The 16,312-nt window shown below is 42.7% G+C and overlaps 1 protein-coding gene across 1 annotated transcript; it reads right to left on the bottom strand.

The window, feature by feature from the left end:
• Positions 1 to 1,183: 1,183 nt before the first annotated feature.
• Positions 1,184 to 15,924, bottom strand: LOC122734267 (epithelial splicing regulatory protein 1-like). Its single transcript, XM_043974973.1, is given in 7 exon segments — positions 1,184 to 1,441; positions 8,330 to 8,462; positions 8,580 to 8,681; positions 10,829 to 10,950; positions 11,056 to 11,423; positions 11,426 to 12,048; positions 15,593 to 15,924. Coding segments are annotated over 7 exon segments (1,938 nt in total).
• Positions 15,925 to 16,312: the final 388 nt, after the last annotated feature.

Genomic DNA, 16,312 nt, shown 5'->3' with positions numbered 1-16,312 from the left:
CACAAGATTCCTACACGATTTCCAGCATTGGCAAAGAAGGAAAGGGCTATAGCCTCTGCATTTTCAGACATGACATGTGCATGCCAGACAAATTGTTTTCATGGAAAGGTGGCTCAGGAAAGATTTGCTCAGCAGGCCCTCTGCTGTCAGGGCATTCCCAATCAACAGAAGCACAACCCAATTACCAAGCAGTCCACTAGGGATTGCATTTCTTTGGATCTGGAATTGTGGAGATCTTGCATCTCACCCCTTTCCATTGGACATGGAAAAACAATGCCCCTGAAAGTTCCCTGAACAGGCCCTGTCTAGACTAGAAGAAACTGGCATGCAAGAGAAGTCTCCATAGGAAACCTGGAAGCCCTTCCAGGAACTGATGCTCAGGGGGAAGAGCAAAACCAGGAGAATACTCTACACACCATCGCGCATATGAGACACTTGATGCTTCTCAACATGCTTTTCCCATGGGCCAGCACAGTTCCTGAATGTCCATTGTACAACACCATGTTGTAGATGCTGTGTACAATGCTCTTCTGGTTTTTCTCACTTCTCTGAACAGCAGTTCATGGAAGTGCTTCCAGATGTCACAGGGTGTCTTCTGTGGCACCCAAGTTTTGCCTCCTTTGGGAGAGGCATTTTCAGAGTCGTTGTGGCATTCTTTTTATGCCACTTCCAATGCCATTTCCATGAAGCAGGAAAGCAAGTTTCAGCTCAGGCTTGAATCCTGACCATTTGAAGTCACTCAATGAAAGACTTCTTGTGGCCTTCATGGCCATGTGGGAACAGTGGGCTTCCCACTGAAGCAGAGTGCTGGAAGTGCTGGAGGATCTTGCTCCTGTAACAAGCTTGACGGGAATTCTGGGAGCGGGGGCACGGAATGGAGATCTTTCCAGAACTAGTTGAAATGACCAGTTCTGCTGGTGTGCTAGCAGATGGATTCTTTTGTGAAGAGACCTACAGCCCATGGTAGTCTTTCAGAGGTCCATTCATATTGTGTGCAATGGAGCAAACCCTTGGCAAGATGAAAGAGCTTTTTTTTGGAGATATTGGACAGGGTGCCCAGCAGACTGAGTGTCCCTTGCAGGCGAGAATTCCCAAAGTCCAGGTCATCTGACTTTCAAGAAGCATGCAGCACACTCCCCTGGAGCGCTCTCAGCAGGGGTCCAAAAGACCTCTTAAATGATCATCAGACCTGCCCTAGACCACAGGGCTCGTCGGGCAGGAGATCTTGGGTTCCGGCTCTCCTCCCATTTGCCACTTTCCCCGCAAAAGCGCAATGGCAGAGGCTGGACACTCTCAAAAGCCTACTCAGTCCTTGTCTTCTCGGTCTGATGGCTGCTGCAGTGAGCTCAAATGAACATTTGGCCTTGCAAGATGATGCAGCCTTTTGAGCAAGGCCTTGATTCCTGCAAACCTGGATTCTGGGTCGAGCTTTCTGGAAGTTCTTCACCCAAAGAAGGGGCCCACAACACTTTTGCTTTCCAGCAGGGGCAATTGCCTACTTTTTCTAGCAATCAGGGATCAAGTGTTGGGATGGCCCCAGGTGTCTATCTTCCTGTGGATCTCTGAAAGGCCTGTATCAAGTAGCCAAAGAAGGCAGCTGATTTGACTCCCCAAACCTCAGTCGTGATTGGGGCAGAAGTGACCACTTCTCATCTCACCTGGAGAGTTCCCCAACTCAGCAAGCCCATTTCTTCTCTGGACTGCCAAGAATCAATTCGAACTTCTCTGCAGGAAAGCACTGTCCCCTTGTTTGCAGGCCATTTTGTCTCCAGCCAGGAAGACCATTTTCCACTTGGGGCCATTTTCCATTTAGCAAAATGATGGAAAAGTTTGCAGCTTCCCTCCTGGGAAAGGACAGAACCTGTTGTCCATCACTGCCCAGAACCTGGCCATTGGCTGGTCAAATACAGGAGAGACCGAAGGGGTGAGAAGCCATACTTCCATGAGCCATGATCTAAAGACTTGATTTTTCCTTGAAATAAAAGTTGTGATATTGACTTCAATAGACAATCTGGAGTAGATGTTAAACTTCTCAATGAAATGAAGCTTTTCATGGGTCTAGGAAAATTTCTGCTGTCCTCACCCAGTATTTCTTAAATAGGGACAGTCTTCAAAAAGAAAGAACTGGCAATCATGGGAAGGAAGGCTTCCTATGGTTTGGAATGGAAGAGGAAGTTAGGTTAGAATATGGTGGGTGAAAGAATAAGGAGAACCCCCAGGTTGTTCAAAATTTTTTTCTCAGATCATTGGCAGCTGCTTAAAGGCTTTGTGAGCTTACTATCCACCCCCACAGAAAGAACTGATAAAAAGAGCACATACATAACTTTGTTGCTGTCTTTTGTAGGGAGGAGGAAAGGGAGGGAGCATGGGGAAAAAAATTGGAACTCTAAAACTTATGAAAATGAATCTTGCAAACTTCTGTTACATGTACCTGTCATGGGAGGATTATGGGCCCCGGTCACCCCAACAATTCTCTGGTGGGGTTCAAGGAACCTCTTCCTTGAAACCTCAGGGGTTTTCCCTTGAAATCAAGTAGGCCTCTCCTTGAACACAATCAAGGACACACACACACACCTAACAGAGATAAGCAGCACAGATTGAACTGAGCATGCTCCAGTACCATCACCCCACATTCCAGTCCTCCTAAGCATCTGGATGAGGTAATCCAGGAGAAGACCACCTGGAACCGCCCATCAGCAGACTGCTTAGACCCATCAGGACAAAGTTGACACCCACCACCAGATCTCTCATGAGGGATTCTTCCTACCACAGCGCAACTCGGGAAGACCACCAGCCCCTCACCCAATAAGAGACTCTTACCCACCCCCCATCGAAACCCTATAAAATGGCACCCCACAAGTCAGTTGGGGGGAAGCATTTTGTTCTGGCAAAACCTTCCTCCGGGCTGGTTTCTCTTGTACCCCAATAAACCTGTTCTCTTATTCCTGATTAGGTCTTGTGCGAGAGTGTAATTCTTTACAGAGGAATCCTAAGGACCCACATGCTTTCTCCTATCGCTTTCCCTATATCATACCTGGAAAAAATAATGTAAATATTTGTTGAAAAAAAAACTAGTTTAAAAAGAAAGACAAAAATTCGATGTCTTTTAAGCATCTTTGCCTGTTCTCCTGGTCAATTCGCAAATCCTGCTTTAATCTAGTTTCATTGGGGGCAGGTAGGTGGTGAAGTGGATAAAGCACTGGTCCTGGATTCAGGAGGACCTGAGTTCAAATCTGGCCTCAGACACTTGATATTTACTAGCTGTCTGACCTGGGCAAACCCTCATTGTTCCACAAAAATACAAACAAACAAATTGGGTCCATCACAACAAGGTGGAGAGAATAGCCTCGGTCACATCTCAGTGCAAGAAAAGGTATCACAGGTCATTTAACAAATCCTGCACAGATGTCTATTTTCAACAGAATCCTTCATGGATATGCTACTAAAGTCTCAGGATCCTCTGTCACCTTGGCATTTTCTCACAAGGTAGCTTTTCAATATTTTATGTTTCTCAAAATGAAATAAAGGTTTGGCACCTGTAACGATTGGAATAACGCCACCTGCTGCCACCTGCTGGATACTTACTGTAGAAGAGTTCTGCCCATGAAGGGAAGGTCTTTGAGGGCAAGACCAGGAGTCAGGAAGTGACGTGGACTAGTGGGAGGAGGAAGGAAGAGACTGGCTCCTGGTCTTGCCCTCAAAGACCTTCCCTTCATGGGCAGAACTCTTCTACAGTAAGTATCCAGCAGGTGGCAGCAGGTGGCGTTATTCCAATCGTTACACACCCAACAAGCCTGTAGAAACATAGAGACACAATGACCAGGGCAGCTAGGCAGTGTTAACCTGGAAATTAAGGAAACAATCAATATAGGAGAAATAAGGTCTTTAATTGGGGCAGAGGAACTATAGCTCATGGTATGGCAAAGCTCAGAAGCTAGGAATACCCAAAGATGGGAACAGAGGACAGGGTTTTTAATGGGGTAACAGAACAAAAAGGGAACCAAAAGATTATTCAGGAGTAATATATAGCTAATTAATACTCCAGCATAGGGTTGGGACCTAAGGCTGTAATCTGATCGGTCATACCCCAAGATGGGTTTTCTTTCTTGAAAAGTTATGTATGTTAACACAGTATTGTTCTGAGGGGAGTGGGGGTGGGAGTGTGTGTGTGTGGGGGGGGGGGTGACACTCTTGGCCAGAGTAGGTTAAGGCCTGGTACCATAGTTTGTAAAATCTGATTGGTTAACTGGTACCACCTGATAGGTTCTTAGGTTGTTGCTGTTATTATGTACAAATAGTATCTGTAATAACTGTAATAACTGAAATGTAAATGAGGGGTATCAAAAATGCCTTAATGTGATTGGTCAGAGGGGACCCCTTGAGGGGTATAAATAGAGGTGAGGGACCTCACTTCAGTGCACTCTCTGGCACATTCAGAAGAGTGCCATCTTCACAAAGATGAATAAAGCCTTCACTCACCAACTGCTGCCTGCTTGGGATTTTTGAACAGCACCCCTCTAGCAACACTAGGGCTGCCAACACTTAAGCTGGAAACACTCAAACTGCTAGCACTAGAGCTGTGCAACACAGAGAATGGTTAGCTGTGTTTTAACAGCACCCCACATTCACTCAAGCTGTCCCTGCTCTCAGAGAAATTTGTGAAAGTGCCTCATGATTTTCTTAATTTTTTCTTCAAATCTTCTTTTTCCCTTTTCTAATCCACATTTCTAATGAAGCTTCATTCCTAAAATTGGTAGACCCTGCTTGTTCAATCTTCATTCCAGTTTTAGGTCAGTAGGCAGGGCAAATAAAGAACTTTCCCAGCCACCCAAATTCCCCTTTGTTCCACAGAAGATAAAGAGATAGTTCAGCATATGCATTGAATTCAGGCTGATACACCCTATGTTTCAAGGGAAAGAGGATAAGCTGAGACAAGATATTTCTCCTCTTTTAGATCTTTTTTTGTTTTGATTAACTGTGCCAAGACTTTCAAAAACCTCTAACTCCCCAGAAAAATTCTACAATGATACTTTCCCTAAAATGGCTTTGCATTGCTACTGGTTTTAGTATTACCCCTCTTCCTTGTCCTAGTCAAACTCTTTTTGGCTAGCCCTTTTGGCTAGCTTCACTCTTCACTTCTTCCCATTGGTGTCATCTCTCACTAACCTTGTTGCTAAACCATACAAGCCCTTTTCTTAACCTTAATGCTTTTCATTGATTTGGTTTTCAGGCCCTAGTTCCACATTCCCAAATAGGTGACTGATTTCTCAAGAAAGAAAATATAATTCTATCTTTGCTGACATCCAGTGACTGATTTGGATATTGCATTTCTTTGAAGGGACAAGTATTTAGAGAAAAGGTTGAGAGCCCAGGTCTATGCCAGATGAAGAAGTTCACCCAGTGGACTGGGGCACTCTCTATACTTTATTCATTTGCATTCCATTTTGATTCATGTTGGCATCAAAGTTTTTGTATTTTCTTGGAGGTTCAAGACAGGACCCGTGACTCATCTTTGACATAAATGTCTGGGAAGGCTGCCAGTAAGACTCCTAATTGAACATCCATCTCTCTGTCTCCATCTCTGTCTCTCTGTCTCTGTCTCTCTCTGGAGCACTCCTTTCCAAGAAATTATCCAAGATCATTTTCATGATACCAGCAGTGATACTTTTTTTTTTCTCCATAGTCCTCTGATGTATCATCTTCTTAATCCTCCCAAACCAGTTTGGCTTTGCAAGTCAACCATGAATGAAATCTAACAAAATTTTCTCTCTCAGCTGATCTGGTGAGACTTCACCTAGAAAATAATGTTTAACCAATCATTCTACACAAGAGTCAACAGCATAATATCATGCAAGTTAAAGGCTTTTATTTTCTCACTATGTTTTTGGGATCACTAAGCAAATGACACAAAGGTTTGTAAAGCCAGCATATAATTCTGTTTGGGTTCATTTTTTTAAGTATGTTTAAGATCACAAGTGTCCCAGTTCTATGTTAGTGCAAAAAATAGCAGTACAATTGGTATCTAAAGAGTAGGGTGGCTTCTGATCTATGTGACTTAATGGGAGCTCAAACTTCTTCTAAGGGTTATTAATTTGAATATGAGTGTAAGTTGAATATGTTTTCTTATTAAGATCTTACTTATGCACTGTTACTATTGACTAATATCAGATGTCCTAAAAACTTAAAACCTGAGAGCAAGATACTTTATGGCATGAGGTGAGAAATATGAAGCCAGTTTTTGAAAATTGGAGCAAGGTCTGCTTTTAAAATTTGTGAAAAGTAGGAAGGACTTTCAGAAGCAGAATAGTCCAAGTGTAACTGCAGGCCTTCCCAGGTAAAGGTAAAGTAAAAAAGTAAAAACTGACAATTCACACCAAAGGACCCACTGAAAAAGGCACTAGAGAAATCAAAGGTGAAAATAGTGGAATCATGGGGAATTATATTCAGGAGAGTATAAGCATTAGGAACCACAGATGCTCTAGGAATCACAGGAACATTCACTGCTCAGGTCTTGGACAAGCAGTCACATGAGCTCAAGAAAGAGGAATTGCAGGGAGCTAAAAGAGTAAAGGATAGGTAGTCCTCAATAAGAAGCCTAATGCTAATAATTGCCTCTGGAAAAGGGGATAGAATGAGATTCAAGGAAGAGGTTTAGAGGGATCCAACTGAATCTGGATCAGAGAGACATTAAGAACTTTTCCAATTTAAGAAGAATTAAATGCCCAGAGGGAGGATAGGAGGATGGGACTTCTTCTAGGGGTGGGGAAGAGCAGATTAAGACAGGAACTGTCAGGGTATGGGGGAAAGTAGAGAGCTTTTTAGAAAGATGGGAGAGTTAGATATCATTATGGGGAGAGAATAAGAGTTCTATATATCTGGTGAAAGTCACAGCCTAGAAGTTGGGCAGACACATTGTAACAGTAATCATATCATTCAGGTTGACTCTGATAATTCACACTTTTTGCCTAAAAATACCATTAATATACTTAGGACAACACTTAAAAGGTAGATGAATGCTATGGAAGTTTGTGATCCTATCAATGAAATAGAATATTAAGGGAAAGAAAAAGGTTAAAACACCAGATAGTAAAACAAATTACAGTTGAATATCCTATTTTGAAATAAAACTTAAGATAAATTAAAAGTTATTAATCATATAAAGCCATAATAATAATTGAATTGCCAGGGGTATGAAAACTTGAAATATCTGTGAAGTTTGAAGAAAACAGTAAAGAGGGAGAACTTGAACCCAGACTTTGAGATCACCTCTTTTGTGAATTCACAGTAGTACTGCATTTCTAAACAAAGTTTAGTATTTGACATTTTAACAATTGCACTTATATAACAATTTATAAACCCAAAAGAATACTCTAAAATTATCAAATACCCACATTAGATTGATAAGCTGAAGTAACTTGCTTTAACAATTAACAAATTTCCAGATCCAAATTTTTAAACAACTTTCTTAATGCAAATCTCAAAATAAATGGCGACTTTAAACCCCACACATCTTATTAAAAGACATATTTCACTTAAACTAGGACAAATAAATTCAGTTACAACTGGAACTATTCCCAAATATTAAAATTCTCAATTTATCTGAAGTCCATCTGTTAGCATCTCAATATCAAACCATTATTACCAATGAACTCATTTTTACCTGGTGATAAACACTGGTGACTTGAGAAGCCAGATAGTTCCCCAAATTTAAAAAGAACCTGATTAACCTTGATTTGGGGATTCATAAAACCTGGATTTAAACTAATATTGAAGATCAATTCTCAACTAAAGTTTGAACAAATTTCTGTCTAACTGCCTCTGTGTAAATTACCTTTATGACAATTCTACTTTGTTTGAGTGGCAAAGAGGATTGCTAACATAGTGCAAGATAAAGGACTCAGCTTGAAAAGTAAGGGACACACATATACACATATAGAACATTTTAACACAAATAGCATTCTACAAGGACAGACACCAAAATAATGGTAAATATTCTTAAAATAATTTAGCATGCACAAATTGAGTTCTCCTCTATCTTCAAAGACCTATTAATTTGAGCCAGATCAAAAAACATTTTTTTAAATAAAATTAAACCTTTTTCTAAGGGATAAAATGTCCTATCAAAAATCCTATTTTCCTCTCTCTTTTTTTTTTAAAGGGAGGAGGGTTCAGATACAGATTCTCACTTAATTGATTCAAAATGCCATTGAAAAAAGAGAAAGAAAAAAAGAAAAAAACAAAGTTCCACTCAGGGCCTTTAGCTGGCAGAATCAAGACCAAACTCAAAAAGGAGTGACCCCACTGTGGCCATCAGTGTTGTGGGTCAGACTTGAATTCTGCTAGCACTTGCAATCACGTGGTAGATGATTTGAAAACAAAACCCGGCAGCTGTCCTTTCCAGGACCTGTGGGAGTGGCAACACATGGTCCATAAAAACCTGCAGCCATCCCCTTTTGGGGGACCTGTCAGAATGGACCCATAACAAAAATCATCCATGGACATAACCAGACCCCCAACCAAAGAGCTTTTTAGGAACTCAAGTGAAAAGGATGCAAGTTCTGAATTTGAGAGACCCTTACCCAAGCCAGGCCTCCGAATTTGAGTCCAGACTGGAAGACAAAAGATTCCTGCAGGCACCAAGCATCCGGAGGTCAAAAACGGTGGCTGGCTGGGCATGAAGTCTTCAAATCCCAGAAAGAGCCCCCATATGTTAACCTAGAAATTAAGGAAACAATCAATATAGGAGAAATAAGGTCTTTAATCGGGGCAGAGGAACTATAGCTCATGGTATCGCAAAGCTCGGAAGCTAGGAATACCCAAAGGGTTTTAATGGGGTAACAGAACAAAAAGATTGCTCCAGAGTGACGTATAGCTAATTAATATAAATGAACCTTTGAAAAAAGAAATTATAGAACAGCTCCTAAGTTAAGTATAGTAGTTACTGACTCTTGTATGGAGCAAACTGCCTCAGTTTACCCAAATAACTCAAGAAGACCACCAAGTCAAGCAGAGACAGATTTATTACATCCTCATGAGGACGGGCAAAACCCAATTACACATTGAAGTCTTGCAAAGATATGCCCAATCCTCTAGGCTTTTATAGTAATCTTGAAAAGGACTGTCCCCACGTACACCAAGGGTGGATGAGCTCACAATCTAACATCCAATCCTGTCTCACCCATGGTGCGTGTTCAGCTCGTGATCAATGTATGGAGACATGCATACGTGTTCCAGGAACAAGGGGGAAAAGGGGAGGGGGAACAAGGTCAAACCAAAGGAAAAGGAAACAGGGGAGTGAGAGTCAGATGTTTCAGATCTCACAGTTCCCACTGACTCCCCTCTCCAGGCCCCTGTCTCTAAAGATAAGGATGACAGGGTTAAAATTTATCTTCGGTTATGTTGGGAAGAAAAAGAATAATCCATTGTTGGGACCCCAGGGCCAAGGGGATTCTGTTCTGAGAAAAAAAAACAATGTCACTTAACATCTGGTCTCAACTCAATTGCTGCATCCTGTGCCGAGTCCCATCCTTTCTTCTTGAGTCCCGAGTATTGAATTGGTGGGCAAACTCCCTGACCCACTGACTGGGGTTCTGACATATGATGGATTGCAGACAAAATTAATATGTAGCTGACAAGTGGGGAGACTGAGCAGAAGTAAAAACAATGTTAATTGGCAATAAAACTTAAAGGAGACAGTGAGAATTTGACAAGCAATAAAGTTCTAAACAAACTATACTGGGGCAGGGCTGGGTACCTTCCAAACCCCATCCTCAGAGTTTAATCTGACTCAAATACATAATCATATCATACACTCTGAATAGAAACTACTTAATGTAGGAGGATCCTTTTTACATAATAACATAAAGTCCAGAGAGTAAGGTGGGGAACATTGGGAGGGGACAAATTGCTTGGGGGAAGGTCCATAAGTCTGTCAAGAGTCTGGAAATGACAAAGACAGTCAGCCCCAGGCAATTCACCTGCCTGGGAAAGAGGAGACTGGGTGGGGAATCAGTTCAATATATCTCACAATATATGTTTGTGTGTGTGCACACACATCTACATCTCATCCTGGAAACTTTTGTCACAATTGTAGTTAATATAACTACTTTTGAATATCTCTTTGGGATACAGACCTAGTAGTGGTATTGCTGGGTCAAAGGGTAGCCTTTTAGACTTTATTATTCTCCAAAAGTTTTGGATCAGTTCACAGCTCTAAGAGTAGATAAGTGGAACTTTCCTTCCCCTACACCCCCTCCCTCCTGCCCTGGGTGTATAGCACAGTCAGGTGTGGGATAGGGTGGTTGCACTGCTGTTTGCACCAGTGATGGCGAGGAGGCGGATGGATTTTTTTTCTCTCTCTTTGTAAAAGGGCTTGGTGTGAGAAATGGGTAGTTGTCTCCTCTCAATGTGGATATAAGTCATACTCCCCTGACCTGTTTGTAGGACAAAGGTCTCAGATCTCTTCCTCCCCCTCAGGTTAGCAAGGTCACATGGTTCAAGGAGCCCTGGTCTCAATTAGGTCCTCTCCAGAGTTCTGTCCATATAAGGAAGTATAAGGTCCACTCCTGAGTTATGCCCATACAAGGAAGAGGGGTGGGAATACTGAGTTCCGATTAGCTAGTTTTTCCACATAGATTGTAACCCGGGACTAGGGTATAAAACAGGGCCTGCAAGCCCCATTTCTGGGCATCCACTAGCTGCACACTAGGGTGCCTCCTTCTCATGAGAAGAAAATAAAGCCTTTGTCACCTCGATGCTGAGTAACTGAGAATTATTGAGAAGAGGATGAATTTTTCCCCTCACACTTGGCATCGGGTTTTCTTTTCACAATTCCTTCACCACCTCAGCACTTCCAAGACCCCCTTCTCCCCCTCCCCATCTATCATCATGATGGCCTCTCCTGGTTACTCGGTGGTGCTTTTTGGGATCACTGCCGGGGCCATCACAGCTCTGTGATCACAGATCACAAAATCACAGCTCTGCGCACTCCAGTCCTTCTCCACTTCTCTCCCCTCCCCCTCCCTTGTGCCATGATTTCTTCGACCCCCCCCCCACATCAGCATGAAGTAGTTTGCTCCTAAAGAGTTCAATGTATCTTTTACCCAGCAAGTCTTTGTGTTTCCTCAGTGCATTTTGTGCATATTCCTCACAAGCAAACAGGACAAAACCATCCCCCATTGGCTTCCCATCAGGATATGTGACAAATAGGATACCTTCCTTCCCCCCAGTGATAGGGCAATGCTGTCCAAAGAAAGCCAATACTTCTGCTGTGGCGGTGAAAGGAAGTCTTTGCATTCGGACAATGACCTGATTCTCTTTAGACAAAAACTGGGCTACTTCATTGGAAGTACCACCTGCAATTTTAAGGAAATCTTCACCTGTTGCTTTGTAAACCTCAATGTACTGATTCCCCTTGTGGTGTTATGCCTCTGCAGTGCAAGGTCTCTGTGCTCTTCACTTACCAACCTGACCAGTGTTTCTCCATTTCTTTGACCCTGGGCATTCAAACAAAGTGCGGCACCTCCCTTGGCAATGTTAAGGCCTTTAAAGAATCTTGCAATATCTTGGACTGATGACTGCCATGGCAAACCTCTTGCCCTGATGATAGTGTTATCATCCACCACTTCCATCTTGCTGCAAGTTTCACTTTCAAATTTGTAATTCACTCTCTCTGGATCTGAAAACCTGTGATTGTATGGTTCTGAAATCATTGTTAGAATAACATTCCCCATATCTTCAACTTCTGAGGCTCCATATCGGGAGGTTCAAACACTCTTCTCAAGATGCAAGCAATCTGTTATTGCTGCAACATCCAATTTGTCAATATCAGGTGAATCAGAGCAACACTTCTTGAATTCTTTCTGGAGATCAAAAAAGGAGTAGAAGCATTCAGGCAATAATACATTCTTTTTGGAAGCTTCAGGGTGCAAGATTTGCCTGACATGAAGCTGGCCATCAGTACAGAGACAGAAGGAAGTCCCTACCCCAATGTTCAATTCATTGCTCACTGACTGAAGGGCTTCCTCCAGCTGCAGGGCTAAAGACAGGCTGTTCAAAAATCCCAAGCAGGCAGCAGTTGGTGAGTGAAGGCTTTATTCATCTTTGTGAAGATGGCACTCTTCTGAATTTGCCAGAGAGTGCACTGAAGTGAGGTCCCTCACCTCTATTTATACCCCTCAAGGGGTCCCCTCTGACCAATCACATTAAGGCATTTTTGATACCCCTCATTTACATTTCAGTTATTACAGTTGAAAACTGCAAAATTTACTGAGAACTGATTCCCCACCCAGTCCCCTCTTTCCCAGGCAAGTGAATTGCCTGGGGCTGACTGTCTTTGTCATTTCCAGACTCTTGATGGACTTATGGACCTTCCTCCAAGCAACTTATCCCCTCTCAATGTTCCCCACCTTACTCCCTGGACTTTGTTATTATGTAAAAAGGCTCCACCTACATTAAGTAGTTTGTATTCAGAATCAGTAAGGCCTTTACTTACATTAGGAGCTGTTCTATTATTTCTTTTGTCAAAAGTTCTTTTACATTAATTAGCTATATGTCACTCTGGAGCAATCTTTTGGTTCCCTCTGTTTTGTTCTGTTACCCCATTAAAAACCCGGTCTTCTGTTCCCTTCTTTGGGTATTCCTAGCTTTGCCATACCACGAGCTATATAGTTCCTCTGCCCCGATTAAAGACCTTATTTCTCCTATATTGTTTCCTTAATTTCCAGGTTAACACAGTTATTACAGATACAATTTGTACATAATAACAGCAACAACCTGAGAACCCATCAGGTGGTACCAGTTAACCAATCAGATTTTACAAATTATGGTACCAGTCCTTAACCTCCTCTGGGCAAGAGGGTCACCCCGCCCCCACTCCCCTCAGAACAATACTGTGTTAACATACATAACTCTTCAAGAAAGAAAACCTGTCTTGGGGTAGGACCAATAAGATTACAGCCTTAGGTCCTGAGAACTACAAAATTTACTGAGAACTGATTCCCCATCCAGTCCCCTCTTTCCCAGGCAAGTGAATTGCCTGGGGCTGACTGTCTTTGTCATTTCCAGACTCTTGATGGACTTTTGGACCTTCCCCCAAGCAACTTGTCCCCTCCCAATGCTCCCCACCTTACTCCCTGGACTTTAAATTATTATGTAAAAAGGGTCCACCTGCTTAAGTAGTTTCTATTCAGAGTCAGTAACTACTATACTTAACTTAGGAGCAGTTCTACTATTTCTTTTGTCAAAGGTTCATTTACATTAATTAGCTATATGTCACTCTGGAGCAAACTTTTGGTTCCCTTTTGTTCTGTTTTGTTCTGTTACCCCATTAAAAACCCTGTCCTCTGTTCCCATCTTTGGGTATTCCTAGCTTCTGAGCTTTGCCATACCATAAGCTATAATTCCTCTGCCCCGATTAAAGACCTTATTTCTCCTATATTGATTGTTTCCTTAATTTCCAGGTTAACACTTGTCAAAACAAAACTGAAGTTAGGGCTTGAGCTCTGAGTCAAGTGGAGACCACCTTGGGCACCTCAAGGTGAACTCCCAGACCAGCCCAACTCCCACAAAATCCAGGCCCTTCTTCAGGCCCTGCTCAGGCCTAAGGCCCAGGAGCCTAAGCTAGAAGACTCTTGTGCTGAGTAGCCCCCTGATGGGAGGTTTGGGGCCACAAAGCTGTTAGGCCTGAAACCAGAATCACTCTGCCTTAAGGGCTCTAAGAAGGGTGCAAATATAATGCTTTCTCTCAGCACTAACTGAAAGTCAGTAAATGAAGAATTATTATTAGCCTAATTAATATAGTTTTGAAGACTAACCCTAACAAGATGGAAAGGCATTTTTTGGGGGAGGAGGGGCATTTTGAAAAAACAACAACCCAGAATGGTGCTGGGTGTTTACATTCAGTTTGGAAGCAACATGGTTTAATTTTTTTTTAGAGGCAAATGGGGTTAAGTGACTTGCCCAGGGTCACACACCTAGTAAGAGTCAAGTGCTGGAGGGCAGATTTGAACTCAGGTCATCCTGAATCCAAGGCTGGTGCTTTATCCACTGCAACACCTAGCTGCCCCTAAGATGGTTTAATTTTAGAAAAGTGATGATGTGGAATCCAGTCTAATTTGGTTTGGGGGGTGGTGTTAAAACATCATGTGGAATTCACCTTGGAAGAGGATGAGGAAGTTGTCCTGAGATTGATGAAATAATGATTCCTTAGTAGAAATGAGACAAACAAACTGATCCTTAGAAAAGTTCATAATCAGAACAGGCAGTTTTCTGATGAAGAAACCAAAGCTATCTACTCCCATATGAAAAAATGCTCTAAATCTCAAATGATTAGAGGGATGCAAATGAAAACAACTCTGAGGTACCACCTGACACCTATCAGATCAGCTAAAATGACAAAAAAGGAAAATAATAAAGGTTGGAGAAGCTGTGGGAAAATTGGAACACTAATTAATTGTTGGTGAAGCTATGAACTGATCCAACCATTCTGGAGAGCAATTTGGAATTATGCCCAAAAGGCAATAAAGCTGTGCATACCCTTTGACCCAGCAATCCCACTTTTAGGTCTTTTTCCCAAAGAAATCATGGAAAGGGGAAAGGGACCCACATTTACAAAAATATTTATAGCTGCTCTTTATGTGGTGGCAAGGAATTGGAAGTTGAGGGGATGCCCATAAATTGGGGAATGGCTAGACAAGTTGTGGTATATGAATACAATGGAATACTATTGTGCTGTAAGAAATGATGAGTTCAGAGAAACCTGGAGGGTCTTGTGAGCTGATGATGAGTGAGATGAGCAGAAACAGAAGAACATTATACACAGTATCATCAACATTGAGTGTTGATATACTTTGATGAACTATATTCTTCTCAACCATGAAATGGTATAGAAGAGTTCCAGGGAACTCAGGATAGAAGAGGATTTCTAAATCCAAGAAAAAAAAAAAAAAGGAACTGTGGAGTATAGATGCTGAATGAACCGTACAGTTTCTTTTGTTTTTGGTGCTGTTATTTTTTTCTATTTTGAGGTTTTTCATCATTTCTCTGATATTTTTCTCTTATAACAGGACTAATGCAGAAATAGGATTACTGGTATTATGTGTATATATGTGTGTGTATAGATATTTATGTCTATATGTATGTATATCTATATGTATATATAGATATAACCTATATCAGATTACCTATCTAGAGAAGGGGGGAGGGAGGAGAGCCGCGGAGAAAAATCTGAAATTGTAAAGGTTGTGTAAACAAAACTTGAGAACTATATTTACATGTAACAGAAAAAATAAAATACCTTATATGTAAAAAAAGAAAGAAAGAAAAAAAGAAGAAACGCCAGAGAAAAGAGCTTCCAGCTTTTCTCCTGGAAAGGTGGCAGTGTGGGAAACAGGGGAGAGTGCAAGGGAGGCAGGGAGTTTCAGGTTCCGGATGAAGTTGCTGCCCTAGAAGGCTTGACAGGAATTCTGGGGACGGAGGCTAGGAGTGCAGCTCGGTCCCGAAATCCGGGAAATGGCTCGCTATGGGGGTGTCCTCGGGACAAGTGTTCTTTGGTGCTTCGAGTTGAAGCCCATGCGCACCGTGCGGTGCTCACTTGGTCTTCTGAGCAACACGGCAAACCTTTGGCCACAAGGCAGAGCGTTTTCTGGAGAGATTTGGCAGAGGACCAGGCCGAGCGAGAAGCAGCCCTTCAAATCGACAAGTCCAATGCTCCCGGTCATCTGCCTGGAAAGTGTAGAGCGTGGACAGTCCCCAAAGCCGCCTTCGTCCTTGATGTCCATGTCTGGCCTCGGCTACAGTCAGCGACACGGCACATTTGCCCTGGCAGAAGGAGGCAGGATCCTGAGGCAGGACATGATCCGGGAAAACCGGGGTTCTTGGAGAGCTTTCGGGAAGTTCTTCAGGGGACAAGGAGGCCGAAAACATCCTCCAGCTTTGCAGCAGTCCCAATTGCCTGGTGCTTCGAAGAATCAGGGAACACGTGTCGGCAGGGCCCCAGGCGTCTATGGTGCTGTGCTGCTCCCAACGGCCAGCCAATGACTGCACTCCTCAAACTTCCAACGTCATTGGGCCAGAAGCGATCACTTCCCCTGGGACCTTGAGAGTTGCCGGGCTCTGCCAGCCCATTTCTTCTCGGCAGGGCCCAGAAGCAATTGGAGCTTCTCTGCAGGAAAGCCCTGTCAGCGCCTTGCCTGGACAAGTGGTCTCGAGCTCTAAGACCATTGGCAGCGGAAGCCCATTTTCCTTGAAGCAACGCCAGAGAAAAGAGTTTCCAGCTTCCCTCTTCGGAAAGGCCAAAAGAGGCTTTCGGGCA

Source organism: Dromiciops gliroides (assembly GCF_019393635.1).
Source record: "Dromiciops gliroides isolate mDroGli1 chromosome X unlocalized genomic scaffold, mDroGli1.pri SUPER_X_unloc_3, whole genome shotgun sequence".
Taxonomy (NCBI): domain Eukaryota; kingdom Metazoa; phylum Chordata; class Mammalia; order Microbiotheria; family Microbiotheriidae; genus Dromiciops; species Dromiciops gliroides.
Note: the sequence above shows the minus strand (reverse complement) of the source record. Positions and strands in the feature narration are given on the sequence as shown.